Source organism: Thunnus thynnus, chromosome 5 (genome assembly GCF_963924715.1).
Source record: "Thunnus thynnus chromosome 5, fThuThy2.1, whole genome shotgun sequence".
Lineage (NCBI taxonomy): Eukaryota > Metazoa > Chordata > Actinopteri > Scombriformes > Scombridae > Thunnus > Thunnus thynnus.
Genome location: NC_089521.1, coordinates 21,054,691 through 21,067,429, shown reverse-complemented (window position 1 = coordinate 21,067,429; position 12,739 = coordinate 21,054,691). Strand labels below are relative to the sequence as shown.

At 39.9% G+C, this 12,739-nt stretch overlaps 1 protein-coding gene across 1 annotated transcript; it reads left to right on the top strand.

Annotated features, from left to right (window-relative positions):
* Nucleotides 1-1,418: 1,418 nt before the first annotated feature.
* Nucleotides 1,419-12,323, top strand: myo5c (myosin VC). The gene is made up of 40 exons (XM_067589957.1): nucleotides 1,419-1,578; nucleotides 1,958-2,068; nucleotides 2,187-2,358; nucleotides 2,454-2,598; nucleotides 2,968-3,124; nucleotides 3,335-3,478; nucleotides 3,561-3,642; nucleotides 3,754-3,861; nucleotides 3,945-4,051; nucleotides 4,149-4,414; nucleotides 4,509-4,590; nucleotides 4,688-4,828; nucleotides 4,929-5,051; nucleotides 5,232-5,315; nucleotides 5,502-5,633; nucleotides 5,766-5,863; nucleotides 5,982-6,068; nucleotides 6,162-6,273; nucleotides 6,373-6,584; nucleotides 6,677-6,842; nucleotides 6,953-7,099; nucleotides 7,180-7,344; nucleotides 7,452-7,545; nucleotides 7,627-7,690; nucleotides 7,800-8,074; nucleotides 8,184-8,247; nucleotides 8,338-8,421; nucleotides 8,534-8,714; nucleotides 8,820-8,913; nucleotides 9,016-9,079; nucleotides 9,195-9,363; nucleotides 9,463-9,547; nucleotides 9,630-9,728; nucleotides 9,910-10,064; nucleotides 10,366-10,455; nucleotides 10,576-10,726; nucleotides 10,835-11,120; nucleotides 11,208-11,382; nucleotides 11,475-11,555; nucleotides 11,687-12,323. Exons 1-40 carry the CDS (start codon nucleotides 1,552-1,554, stop codon nucleotides 11,837-11,839), a joined length of 5,232 nt encoding a protein of 1,743 aa, XP_067446058.1. The 5' UTR covers nucleotides 1,419-1,551; the 3' UTR covers nucleotides 11,840-12,323.
* Nucleotides 12,324-12,739: the final 416 nt, after the last annotated feature.

Genomic DNA, 12,739 nt, shown 5'->3' with positions numbered 1-12,739 from the left:
AAGCACTCGGATTCTCATCTGTTTAGGAGTCCTTGACATTGAAAGGCGTTGAATTTATGAATCCATCTCATGGTTTGATGTAACTCTTTCCCTTCTGTTCTTACTATGAAATTATATCCCAGCCTATCTCCTCCTTTATGCTGCTATGCTGCCAGAACTTATCTTTTATCGTTCTTGTTCATTTTGACTATGTATTTGCAAATGCTTAATATATGAAAATGCCTTAAAATTCACAAATGATTAACCTCTTGGTTTAAAGTTTTTCAGCTGTGTGCACAAGGAATGTAGGAGTGTGTTTCCTCATATCTTCTTAGCAACTCGGAATGTAATTTATCATGTCAGTATTCCCAATTTTGCCAGTATTTTTTCAATTTCGCAAGTGGGTCAAGTTAGTATAAGGTGGTGAAATATTTACTCCTTTTTTTATCATTTTCATCAACACTTGCGGTGAAGCTGTGGCTGAAATGCGTTCACATATGTTCTGAGTTTGTATCCGGTTTCTTTTGTTGCCTGAATCCTTGATCAAACGAGCACACCCACTCTATCACAAGACGGGGGGGCGGAGTCAGCAGTCAAAGTCCGCGACAGGTGAGCGGCTCTCGCGCACACGACAAGCCAACCAGGAAAAGACAAGAGTAACCTGCAGTATGAGTGTTAGGGTTTTCAAAATAAACACGGGACACTGCTGGCTCACATCCTTTTAGCCTTGTGATCATTTGAAATGACTGTTTATTACTGTAATGAGGATGTGAATCATGAGACATTCAACCAAAGAGTGATTTCCCCTCTTAAACTGTTTAACATTATTATTTTTAGAAGGCGTAAAGATGTTAAGGCATCCAGTATTTCACAGGAAACATTGCAAATATTCGAGAAAATTGCAAATATTCGCCGTAGAAATTAAACAATTTTGTGCAACAGAACTGTATGTAGTTGTATTTTCTCGGTCATTTAATCTTCTTGTGACCCTCTCATATTCATTTTGGCACTGAAAGCATTACAGATCAGTGATAACGACAATAACCTTTATCTAAATATAAGAAGAGCTTCAGAGTCAAGAATAAAGACAAAATATTTACTGCATAGTCATGGTCAAGTCAATTCATTTATAGAGAACATTTAAAGACAACAGACTTTTACCAAAGTGTTTTACACTGAGATTAAAATTATGGGATTATTTGATTGATGGTTACAATCAAACAGAAACACAGGATCAAAATAACAACATGGACATAACTTGTCACTTTGGATAAATGGGAAGAACTAAATCAATAAAACAGACAAACTCAAAACCTGATACCGTTTTAAAGTGTTATGTATTTACTGAACCTTGTGTCTAAGTGTTTTCCAAAGGAAGTTACATTTTAAATTCTACTTTGAAAACCATGACAGGAAAGGTGGTTGTATTCCTGCGATCTTGACTCTGCTGGATCCTCTGGCAGAGTTGTGAGGAACAGACAGGAACTTCGTGTCTAACCTGGAAAGTAGAGTGAAACAGGAGGTGATAAACAAACATACTGACCGGAGAAGTTATAACAATAATGCATAAACATGGCTTTGTCGGAACTGTACACCGAGGTAAGAGAAAAACTCCCTGATATTTATTTATTTATTATCACAGTAGAGATAATTCCCACACTGTTGGTTTACAGAGACATATGGAAACTTGGTCAAGGCTCATGTCAAGTGCATAGATGTAGTGGAAGCTGGATCCACAGGAATTTAATGTCTAAATGTTGAATTGTTTACTCTCACACAACTTTTAAAATGTAAATCTTCTTTATTTTATAACATATAGTACAATAGGAACTAAACTTGGGGGCACAAAGTTTACTATAAGTAATTGTTTGCATAGGAAATGGTCTCATATTTATAGAGAAAATCATGTTTCAATGATTTCTACAATACAGTAAGCATTGGTAAATTAACCTGTCACCTTTGTGATCTGCTCCCTCAGTACAACAGAGTGTGGATTCCAGATGTGGAACATGTGTGGCAATCAGCAGAGATTAGGAGAGACTACCACTTTGGGGATAATGTTCTTGAATTGCTCCTGGAAGATGGAACTGTGAGTAAAAATGTTAATTCTATATAATAAAACCTTCACATGTAGCTTTAATAGTTTTATGATGGTGAGGAGCAGCAGCTGCTGATCTGACTCTTTTACATAACCTGTCGCTGTGAAGGAGCACTACTACCCTGTTGACTCGTCACAACCACAACTCCCTCCTCTCCGCAACCCGGACATCTTGGTGGGAGAGAATGACCTCACTGCTCTCAGCTACCTCCATGAACCTGCGGTCCTGCACAATCTCAAAGTGCGATTCGTGGAGTCCAGAATCATCTATACCTACTGTGGTACTGTTGAGAGAAGCCTTTGACTGTCTAGCAGCATGTAAGCATTGAGGTGGTGCGTGTTCTTTGCTCAGCCTGTAATGTTTCCTCTTTTTCAGGTATTATACTGGTGGCTGTAAATCCTTACAAACAGCTTCCCCTCTATGGAGACGCAATCATTAATGCTTACTCAGGCCAGAACGTGGGAGACATGGACCCTCACATATTTGCAGTGGCAGAGGAGGCTTACAAACAGATGGCCAGGTAAAGAATATCTCAGATAATCACATAGATTATTTTCTTGATTAATCAGTTAGTTGTTTGGTCTTTAAAATGTCAGAAAATGGTGAAAAATGTCAATCACTGTTTCCTAAAGCTCATCATGCAACCTAACATGTCTTGCTATGTACCAACCAACAGTCCACAACCCAAAGATGTTCTGTTTTCTATCACAGAGGACTAAAGAATCCAGAAAATATTCACATTTAAGAAGCATGAATCAGAGAATTTTTTTCTTAAAATATGACTCAAAACGATTAATCGATTATCAAAATAGTTAGCAGTTAATTTTGATTAATCAACTTATCGTTGCAGCTCTAGTGTAGTTGCGTTATGCTCCCTTTTCTTTCTCAGAAACCACAAGAACCAGTCTATCATCGTCAGTGGTGAATCTGGAGCCGGTAAAACAGTGTCTGCTCGATATGCTATGAGGTACTTTGCTGTTGTCAGCAAATCTGGCAGTAAGACTCGAGTTGAAGACAAAGTCCTGGCGTCCAATCCAATAACAGAGGTATGATATTTTACTGGTCTAGGGGCAAAAAGAGGGCAGCCTCGCTCATTTTAACACAGCCCTGCTCACAAGGCAACACATACAGGAGCTATTATTTCTATTAAAGACTGTTAATGTTTCAACACTTTGACAAAAACATAAACATATACTGACATGATTAATAAATTAACTTAAAAATAGACCTAATAACTTGAGGATTTTTTTTCACAGGCAATAGGAAACGCAAAGACAACCAGGAATGACAACAGCAGCCGTTTTGGGAAATACACTGAGATCAGCTTTGACAGGAGGCACCGGATTATCGGTGCGAATATGAGGACCTACCTGTTAGAGAAATCCAGAGTCGTTTTTCAGGTATTGTATAAAATGAGGATGATGTTGAGTGTTATTTTTTACTAATTTTGGATCTTTTCTGATGATATTCTGTTGTTTTCAGACAGACAATGAGAGGAATTATCACATTTTCTACCAGATGTGCTCCTGTGCACAACTGCCAGAGTTCAAGAACCTAAGACTGTGTGAGTGTTCATGCTGAGGGTTTATTCTGAAGGTTTGACTCTGGTCCACTGCTGCTGTGTTTAATCTAATTTATTATGTGATTGTTTTATTGTTGTTCCTTTTAACTGCAGTGAGTGCAGATGAGTTCCGGTACACATGCTTGGGTGGTGAGATCACTATCGAAGGTGTAGATGACAAGAAAGAGATGGAAGAGACTCGACGGACCTTCTCGCTGCTGGGTAAAGGGTGCTTCAGCTGTTAGACTATTACCTTTTAGTGTGACTTACATGTTCATTTTGCCCTCTTCTCTTTGATTCTCCAGGGCTGAAGGAAGACTTCCAGTCAGATGTCTTTAAAGTTTTGGCAGCCATTCTGCATTTGGGCAATGTGGAGATCAAGAACTCTGGAGATGACAAATCATCAGTTTCTGTGAGTCTCCAAGCCTTAAATTAGTTTTTTGTGTGCAAGTTTAGATCTTAAAACATCAACCTGGTTAACTGCAAAACTTGATTTGAATATCTTTTAGCCCAGTGATCCACATCTGGCAGTCTTCTGTGAGTTGTTGGATGTGAGTGCAGCGGGGTTGGTGCGTTGGTTGTGCCATCGGAGGATTGTTCTGGTGACTGAGACGGTGGTGAAGCCAGTACCCAAACACCAGGCAGTAAATGCCAGAGATGCCCTCGCCAAACAGATCTACGCCCTCCTGTTCGACCGTATTATTAACAGGATAAACACAGCGCTGCAGGTCCCAGGAAAACAACATGCTTTCATAGGTGTTCTGGACATTTATGGGTAATGCAGATTGTTTTCTTCTGCTGTTTGATATATTTTGGTCTCTTTTGCTGCCATTTTTGACCTGAACTTATTGGGGGTTTTTTGTCCTCAGCTTTGAAACGTTTGACATCAACAGCTTTGAGCAGTTTTGTATCAACTATGCAAATGAAAAGCTTCAACAGCAGTTTAATCTGGTATGCATTGCCAGCGTCCCAAATCCTTGCAAAACACTGCATACACCTCTTCATCGACTGAGAGGGTTATTATGTTGTCTCTCTTATTTTCACTCAGCATGTGTTCAAGCTGGAGCAAGAGGAGTACATGAAAGAAGACATCCCATGGACGCTGATAGATTTCTATGACAATCAACCGGTCATTGACCTGATCGAAGCTAAGATGGGGATCCTGGACTTGCTTGATGAAGAATGTTTGGTAAGATAGAACCGGACATGATTTGGAGTTTTACAATTATGTTTCTGTTTTTATGATTGTTGTCACTCTTATACTGTACATGTGTCCTTCTACTTTATAGTTTCCTAAAGGCACCGATCAAAGCTGGCTGCAAAAGCTGCACAACTACCTAGACGCCAATCCACTGTTTGAGAAGCCCAGGTTATCAAATGAGGCGTTTGTGATACAACACTTTGCTGACAAGGTGGAGTCAGATAAGAGACACATTTCTTACTAATCTCAGTTCAAACTAAAAGTAGCACAAAAACCTTAACATTTTAATCATTTGCGTTAGAATTACTCCTACTGTTATTGACTATTAATGCTCTCGTATTTCTGGCAGATGCCTTCTTTTTCTAACTTTGTCAGTCTGTTTGCTCAACAGGTGGAGTATCAGTGCAAAGGTTTTCTTGAGAAGAACCGAGATGCTCTCTATGAAGAACTGATTGACATTATGAGAGCTAGTAAGGTAATCAAAGGCCCTCAGAAAGACATAAGAAATACAGTAGAATAATAAGATTCAATACCTGAAGAAGAGATAATCACAGTGGTCACAAAAACAAATAAAATGTTTCTGTATTATAAAAGCTACTCCGTGCAGCATTGTTTTTTTTTCTCATTTTAACATATTTCTCCTACTTGCAACTGTTATCAGTGTCCTTTTGTGGCCAACTTTTTCCAAGAGGAGGAGCAAAACAGTCGGGGCACTAAAAGTGTCAAAGTGAGGCCCGCCAGGCCTGGAGTGAAACCAGCCAATAAACAGCTGAGAACCTCTGTTGGAGATAAGGTGAAAATATTTACTCTCTCTGCTCGCTGGAGATTGAAGTTTCCATAATATATTTACCAGCTTGCATGAGACATAACTGAGTTAGTACGCTGTATTTTTACCCATTCTCATAAATCTTGTGCTTGAATGCAGTTCTGCAGCTCCCTCTCCTTACTGATGGAAACACTGAATGCTACCACCCCTCACTATGTGCGCTGCATTAAGCCTAACGACGAAAAGCTCCCATTTGAGTGAGTACTAATGAAACTTGTTATTGACAGATTAACATGATCCACTCTGTATTTGTCTGAATCATATTCACATGTTCGTGTTTTTGGTCTAAGAGAGTGTGTGTATGCGTGTTTTGAGGTATGACTCCAGGAGGGTGGTGCAGCAGCTGCGAGCCTGTGGAGTCCTTGAAACTATTCGTATCAGTGCTCAGAGCTATCCGTCCAGGTGATTCTCTATTACTAGGTTTCAGTCATCCAAATTACATTGTTTTAATCTGCCTATGCTCATGTTGCTCTGGCTCACATGTTTTGTTTGCAGGTGGACATATGTTGAGTTTTACAGTCGATACAGTATCCTAATGACTCATCAGGAAGCAGGCCTCAGTGACAAGAAACAGACCTGCAAGGACGTACTGCAGAGGCTGATTCAGGTAAGCAGCATCTTTATCTGCCTCTTGCTACAGCCTCGTGATTAATTATCATGCACTGTATCTCTTTGTGTTACTTTTGCCCCTTGTCTCGATCTCCAGGACTCTAACCAATATAAGTTTGGTCGGACAAAGATCTTCTTCCGAGCTGGTCAAGTAGCTTATCTAGAGAAGCTGCGTCTGGACCGACTCAGAGGAGCCTGCATTACCATCCAGAAACACGTCCGTGGGTGGAGCCAGAGGAGGAAGTACATGTGCATGAGACAGGCAGCCGTCATCATCCAACAGTACATCCGAGGAAAGAGGACAATACGGTTAGAGGCATTCACTGAAGGTTTTGTTGTCCTGCATCCTTAGTTGTATCTGTATTTTGACATTAACACCTGCTTTGTTCTTAAAACTGCAGTAAAACAGTGAGTGCTGCAACACTGAAGAGGGGCTGGGCTTCACTGGTGATCCAGAGGCATTGGAGAGGCTACTGTATGAGACAGATCTACCATATAGTCCGCCTGGCCTCCATCACCATCCAGGCTTTCACACGAGGTTGGATGGCCCGTAAACGCTACAAGAAGGTCTGTAACTGAGGGATCATTATTTAATCGCTTGTGTAATTTAGTTTGTTGAAAATACAACATATAATTTCACACAATTAACACCCTGCTATCTCTTTTTTACCTCTCAGATGATGGAAGAACAGAAAGCTTTGGTTCTACAGAAGTATGCCAGAGCATGGCTGGCACGGCGGCGATTTCAAACCATGCGTCGGCTGGTGCTTAACGTTCAGCTCTCCTACAGGGTCCAGCAGCTTAGAAAGAAGATTGATGAGCAGGTAAAGATGCTTCCAAAGTTACTTCAGCTGTTTCTTGAAGAAGACATACTATCTGTTAATGAATCTATGTTTCCTTACAGAATAAAGAGAACCGTGGGTTGATGGAAAGACTGACAAGCTTGGCCAACACTCATTCTCAAACCGTGGACAGACTTCATGGTCTGGAGACAAAGCTGGAAAAATCATCCAACCAGAAGGCATCTTTGGAGGCAAGAGAGAAGAAAGTGAAAGAAGATGCTAGTCTGGTCAGTCTTGAAGTTAATGCTGATACAGTTGTGCATTTCTTTTCAGATTTTTTTAGCTGAATAATTAGACTTTATGAGCCTAAAACGCATTTTTATTCTCACTCTAGACAATTGCTCAGCTTCAAAATGAGATGGGTGCACTGACCCTTGAAAAGCAGAGCTTGGAGAAAAAGTTTGAAGCTTCCACCAAAGAGGCAAAAGGTAATAGGAGTCTATGTTCTTATGTATGCAACCAATAATGTAATTTGTACCAAAATTGTGACCGGCCATACACTCTTTCAGAGAGCTTTGATCAAATAAAGATGAATCTGCTAGAGGAGAAAGAAAACGAAGCAAGGCTTAGGAAGTAAGTAACAAAAATGCAACTTCGTCTCCAGTGTGAAGCAAATATTTTCGTTATTGTTGCTCAGCCTGTTCAATTGAATTCAGGTTTCTGATAAGATCATTCTTGGCAGAATTGCAGAGAACAACATTGAGATCCAGAGACAGGACCACGAGAAGGAGGTGGAAACTCTGAAAGAGGAGATAAAGAGATTGAAAGAAGAGAGAGTCAGTCTGCAGAGAAAGATGGAGGAGGGGGGCCAGGTGAACTCTGACCTGCAGGAACAGGTCATTCAGCTCTCCAAGCATGTCAAGACTATTCCAGAGCTACGCAGAGATCTCAATAACATGCAAAATCAGAGGAATAACATTGACCGAAAGATGAAAGAACAGTCAGAACAAGCAAGAGGTACAGATGTTTCCTGGTGTAACTTCAGTTTCTTATGTTAGAACATAAATGAGGATAGTATTTAGCTGATGAACGAATAACCCCAACACATTTTTTATTGTTTCTGTAGTTAAAATGAAGGAGATTACAAAACAACTTCTCGGTGGTGTTGTTGAAGAGGAGGTTCTTTTGGGGTAATCCAAATATTTTAGGTTTTCACTTTTTCTCACTTAGTTGTTCTTATCTCATTAAAGGATTCATTATTTCACATTGTTTTTCTAAAGGCTAACTCAAAACTCCGACTCTGAGAAGATGTATGAAGTTGAAGACATGCTGACAGCCTTCGATGGCATGCAGAAAGCTACCAGGTCTATTTTTTTTTCCTGAGAATCATAACAATCCTTTCACTTAATATCAGTTTTGTACCTGTGTAACAAACCTGCTTAATCCTGTTTGACAGAGTTTCATTTTTGTGTGCAGAATACTGGAAAACCACCAGAGGGAGCAAAAGGAAAGCTATGAGACCCAAGTTGAGGGCTTGAAATTGAAACTGGACCACCTTCAAAATGAGAACAACAAGCTGCAAAACCTGTTCCAGGAGAAAAGTAATGTCAATGAGAAAATTCTCCAAGAGGTGTCCAGGCTCAGGAGTGAGAACTCGGTACATTGTTGAATTTTTGTCTCTGTATTTTAATTCCTTGCTGGGATGGATGCAGTTCTGAATGTGCAATAGTTTGTGCTTTCCCTTGTTTGATGTAATCCACAGGTTCTACCTGAGCTGAAACTGCAGGTTTCAGAGCTGCAAAGACAAAAGCAAGAGCTAGAGGTCCATGTAGAGGAGCAGAACATAGAGTTAACAGGTAGGTTTACCTCTGCGCAGATCAGTTATTTGCAATAAAAATCACTTTTGTAGGTATTTTACTTCTTTTTTTGCACGTTTTTTCATCTATGTCATTTGAAAGAAAAAACAGAGGAGATCACCAACATCCTTCAGAAGAAGATTCAAGAAGAGAGTTCACAACGCAGGTAAAACACTCAAATTGAAGTCTCTTTCTTGATTATGGATGCAATGGTGATTCCTGAGTTGTCCTGATTTGTTCAGATTTCAGTGACAGTCGGCGTGATTTGTTTTGCTATTTAGGCACTTTGAGGAGAAAGCTGAAGTGTTGGAGGAGGTGAAGACGGATCTTCAAGGCAAAGTAGAGGAGCTACAAGAGGAGAATGATCACTTGAAAAGACAGCATATGATGGAGAGCGAGGCCAAGATGAGACTGAGACAAGAGGCTTCACAGTTAACTGCTGAGAATATGGTATGTGTGGATAAAGAGGCGAGAATGGTTACAGTACCAACGTGTGAATGTGTATCTTGTCTGTAATAAAGACGATAACAAATTCTTCTTTTCTTTCAGGACTTTGAGGAGCAGCTTGACCAGAAGGACAGATTAATAAAGAAACTCCAGAATCAAATAAAGAGCCTTGAAACATCTCACAAAGGTAGAGTTGTGGCTTTTACATGATAATTGTCAAAAAAATATATAACTTCTCCATGTTCATAACTTTATTGTTTCTCACACAGCCAAGCAAACGCCAGCGCCTGCTCTTCCTAAAGATTACCTCGGCATGTTGGAGTACAAGAGAGACGATGAATCCAAGCTTGTTCAAAACATCATTCTGGGTATTTTTCCTTTATTTTTATGAGTCTAATATAGTCACATTCATTCATTTCTGCCTTTCTCCCGGTGCTGTTATAGCTGAGGTCCTCTGTGACTTTCAGCCGGAATAAACAGACAGATGTAGTGATAACTGAATAAATGAGGTGATATTCTCCTACAAATGTGTCACAATCTGCCTGTTAGATCTGAAGCCTAAAGGTGTGGTGGTCAACATGATCCCCGGTCTGCCGGCGTACATCCTCTTCATGTGCGTCCGCCATGCCGACTACCTGAATGACGATGCCAAACTCAAGTCTCTTATGAATGGAATTATCACTGCTGTCAAAAAGGTCATCATGGTGAGATTAATTCTAAGTTTATTGGCCCTTATCGCTACGCAGAGCTGCTAAATGAAGAATAAATATAGTAAAAAAGCAATTATTAATGACAATATCTAAGATCGTGGACTGCAGCCAGTACGTTGGCAGGAGTTTAGTTTAGTTTAGTTATTTTACTTTGAGATATTGATGATCTGAGGAAGATTAAAGGCCTGCATTAAAGTAAACTTACAAATTGCACAAATAACGGAGCCAATAAAATATCACCTCTCAAAACAATTTAAACAAAATTTCATTACACAACTACATGTTCCTGTTTCAGACTCACCACAAAGACTTTGAGTTGCTGTCATTCTGGCTGTCCAACATGTACCAGCTGCTCAACTGTCTGAGGCAGTACAGCGGAGAAGAGGTGTGGATTTACCTTATTTACTCACCGGGTCACTTTTGTGGTTTTTGTCCGTCGATAATGTCGCATATACAATAGCAGGCATATTTTGACATTCTCTTGTTTTGCTGTTGTTCACAAAAGGAGTTCATGAAACAAAATACTCCCCGTCAGAATAAGAACTGCTTGCAGAATTTCGATTTGTCAGAACACAGGCAGATTCTCAGCGACCTGGCCATCCACATCTACCACCAGTTCATCACGGTCATGGAAAAAACCCTCGCTCCAGCCATCGGTATTAGACACAGCTCATTATTGCGGCATGATAAATGCACATGATTTTGATTGTGGTTTACTTTAATAGGTGCCATAAAATGTGCTTCTTATCTGTCTTGATCAACAGTACCCGGCATGCTGGAGCACGAGAGTTTACAGGGAATTTCCAGCATGAAGCCAACAGGCTTCAGGAAACGTTCCAACAGCCTCTATGAGGACTCAGAGAACTACACCATCTCCTTCATCATTCAGCAGCTCAGTCACTTTCACTCCACCATGAGCCAGCACGGCATGGAGCAAGGTCTCATCAAACAGGCTATCAAGCAACTGTTCTTCCTTGTTGGTGCGACCACCCTCAACAACATCATGCTCCGCAAAGATATGTGCTCCTGCAGGAAAGGAATGCAAATCAGGTGTGTGTGTGTGTGGTTGTTTTGTGATTTTTTAATGAATGACAATAAAAAAAAAGGGTCAGTCTCACAGCTTTTCTGTTTGTTTAGATGTAACATCAGTTATCTGGAGGAGTGGCTGAAGGAGAAGGACCTTCAGAGCTCTAACGCCATAGATACTATGAAGCCGTTGTCTCAGGCTGCCTGGCTCCTGCAAGTCAACAAGTCCACCGATGACGACGCCAAGGAGATCACTGAAAAATGCACTGAGCTCAACCCTGTTCAGGTACTTTATTAAGTTCCATATGTTGCACTTTTTGATATCAGAAACTCCAGCTTCACATTAAAGTAAAACAAAACTCTCATTTAATTTTATAGATTGTCAAGATTTTGAATTCGTACACACCCATCGATGACTTTGAGAAACGGGTGGCATCATCATTCGTCCGCAAAGTTCAGGTAAGCTCTATTGATTGTTTTCTAATTTTAATGTAAAATGACTTTCTCCATTTAAAATACTGTGTAATGTTATGAAATACGTGCCATTCTTGCACTTCACTAAATAAGCCTGAATCTGCTCTTTGTTGTAGTCACTTCTACAAGATCATGAAGGGTCGACACAGCTGATGCTGGACACAGATTATCGTTTCCAGGTCACGTTTCCTTTCTGCTCATCCTCGCAGGCTCTGGAGCTGCTGCAAGTCCCGAGCAGCCTTAATCTGGGCTTCCTCACCAGGATCTGACTCAGTCGGCCTTTGACCTTTCTCTCCTTATTCCTGACTCATAGCACTGTGGCCTACGGCTATATGTTATGTATGTATAAATATGTAAACACTTTTAATAAATGATGTTTTTAAAATAAATGCAGGGACGGAGCCAGGAAAGATACTGAAGTCATGTTTCCTCTCTGCTCTGTGAGGAAATTACAACCAGGCTCCAGAAGGAAAGTCTTCTTTAATTGCTTGAATTTTCATATTTTATTTATTCAAGTATTTTTGTAAATCTTATTAGAGCAGGAACATCACTGAATAGTTAGATGACAAAACAGCCTGCAGCCATTTTAATAATAGTTATTTTTAAATCAAAAATACCTCTTTTTAAAATTTGTCTCCTTTTGTGTTTTCTGTCTGTAACTGTGTGTTTTTATTTGTGCTGCTGCCTGTCTCACTTGTCTCTTAGTCTCAACGGGACTCTCCTGGTTAAATAAAGGTTAAATAAAAACTTCAACCATTTTCTGGTTTCAGCTTCTCCAATGTGAGGATTGGCTGTATTACTTTGTTTTATGTCATGATAAGCTGAATATCTGACTTTTGGTGCATAACAAGACGTCTGAGGACTTCAGCTCTGACTCTGGGAAAGTGGGATGGACTTTTTTTTTTTCATTTTCATTATTTTCTGACATTTCATGGACCAAATAATGAAGTTTCAAGTTTATTGTCATGTACTTGTAACAATGCAACATCATTACCTGTAATGAAAATCTTGACTGTAATGACTCAGGGTCAACTCAACTTTACATAATAAATAAAATAAGTCAAATAGTATTATAAGTAGCCAACAAGGGCAAAAGGGCAATAAGTAAAAAGCCTATTTAGTGATTAAAATAAAACAGTGTTTACATAGTAATTATAAGGTCTTGAGTG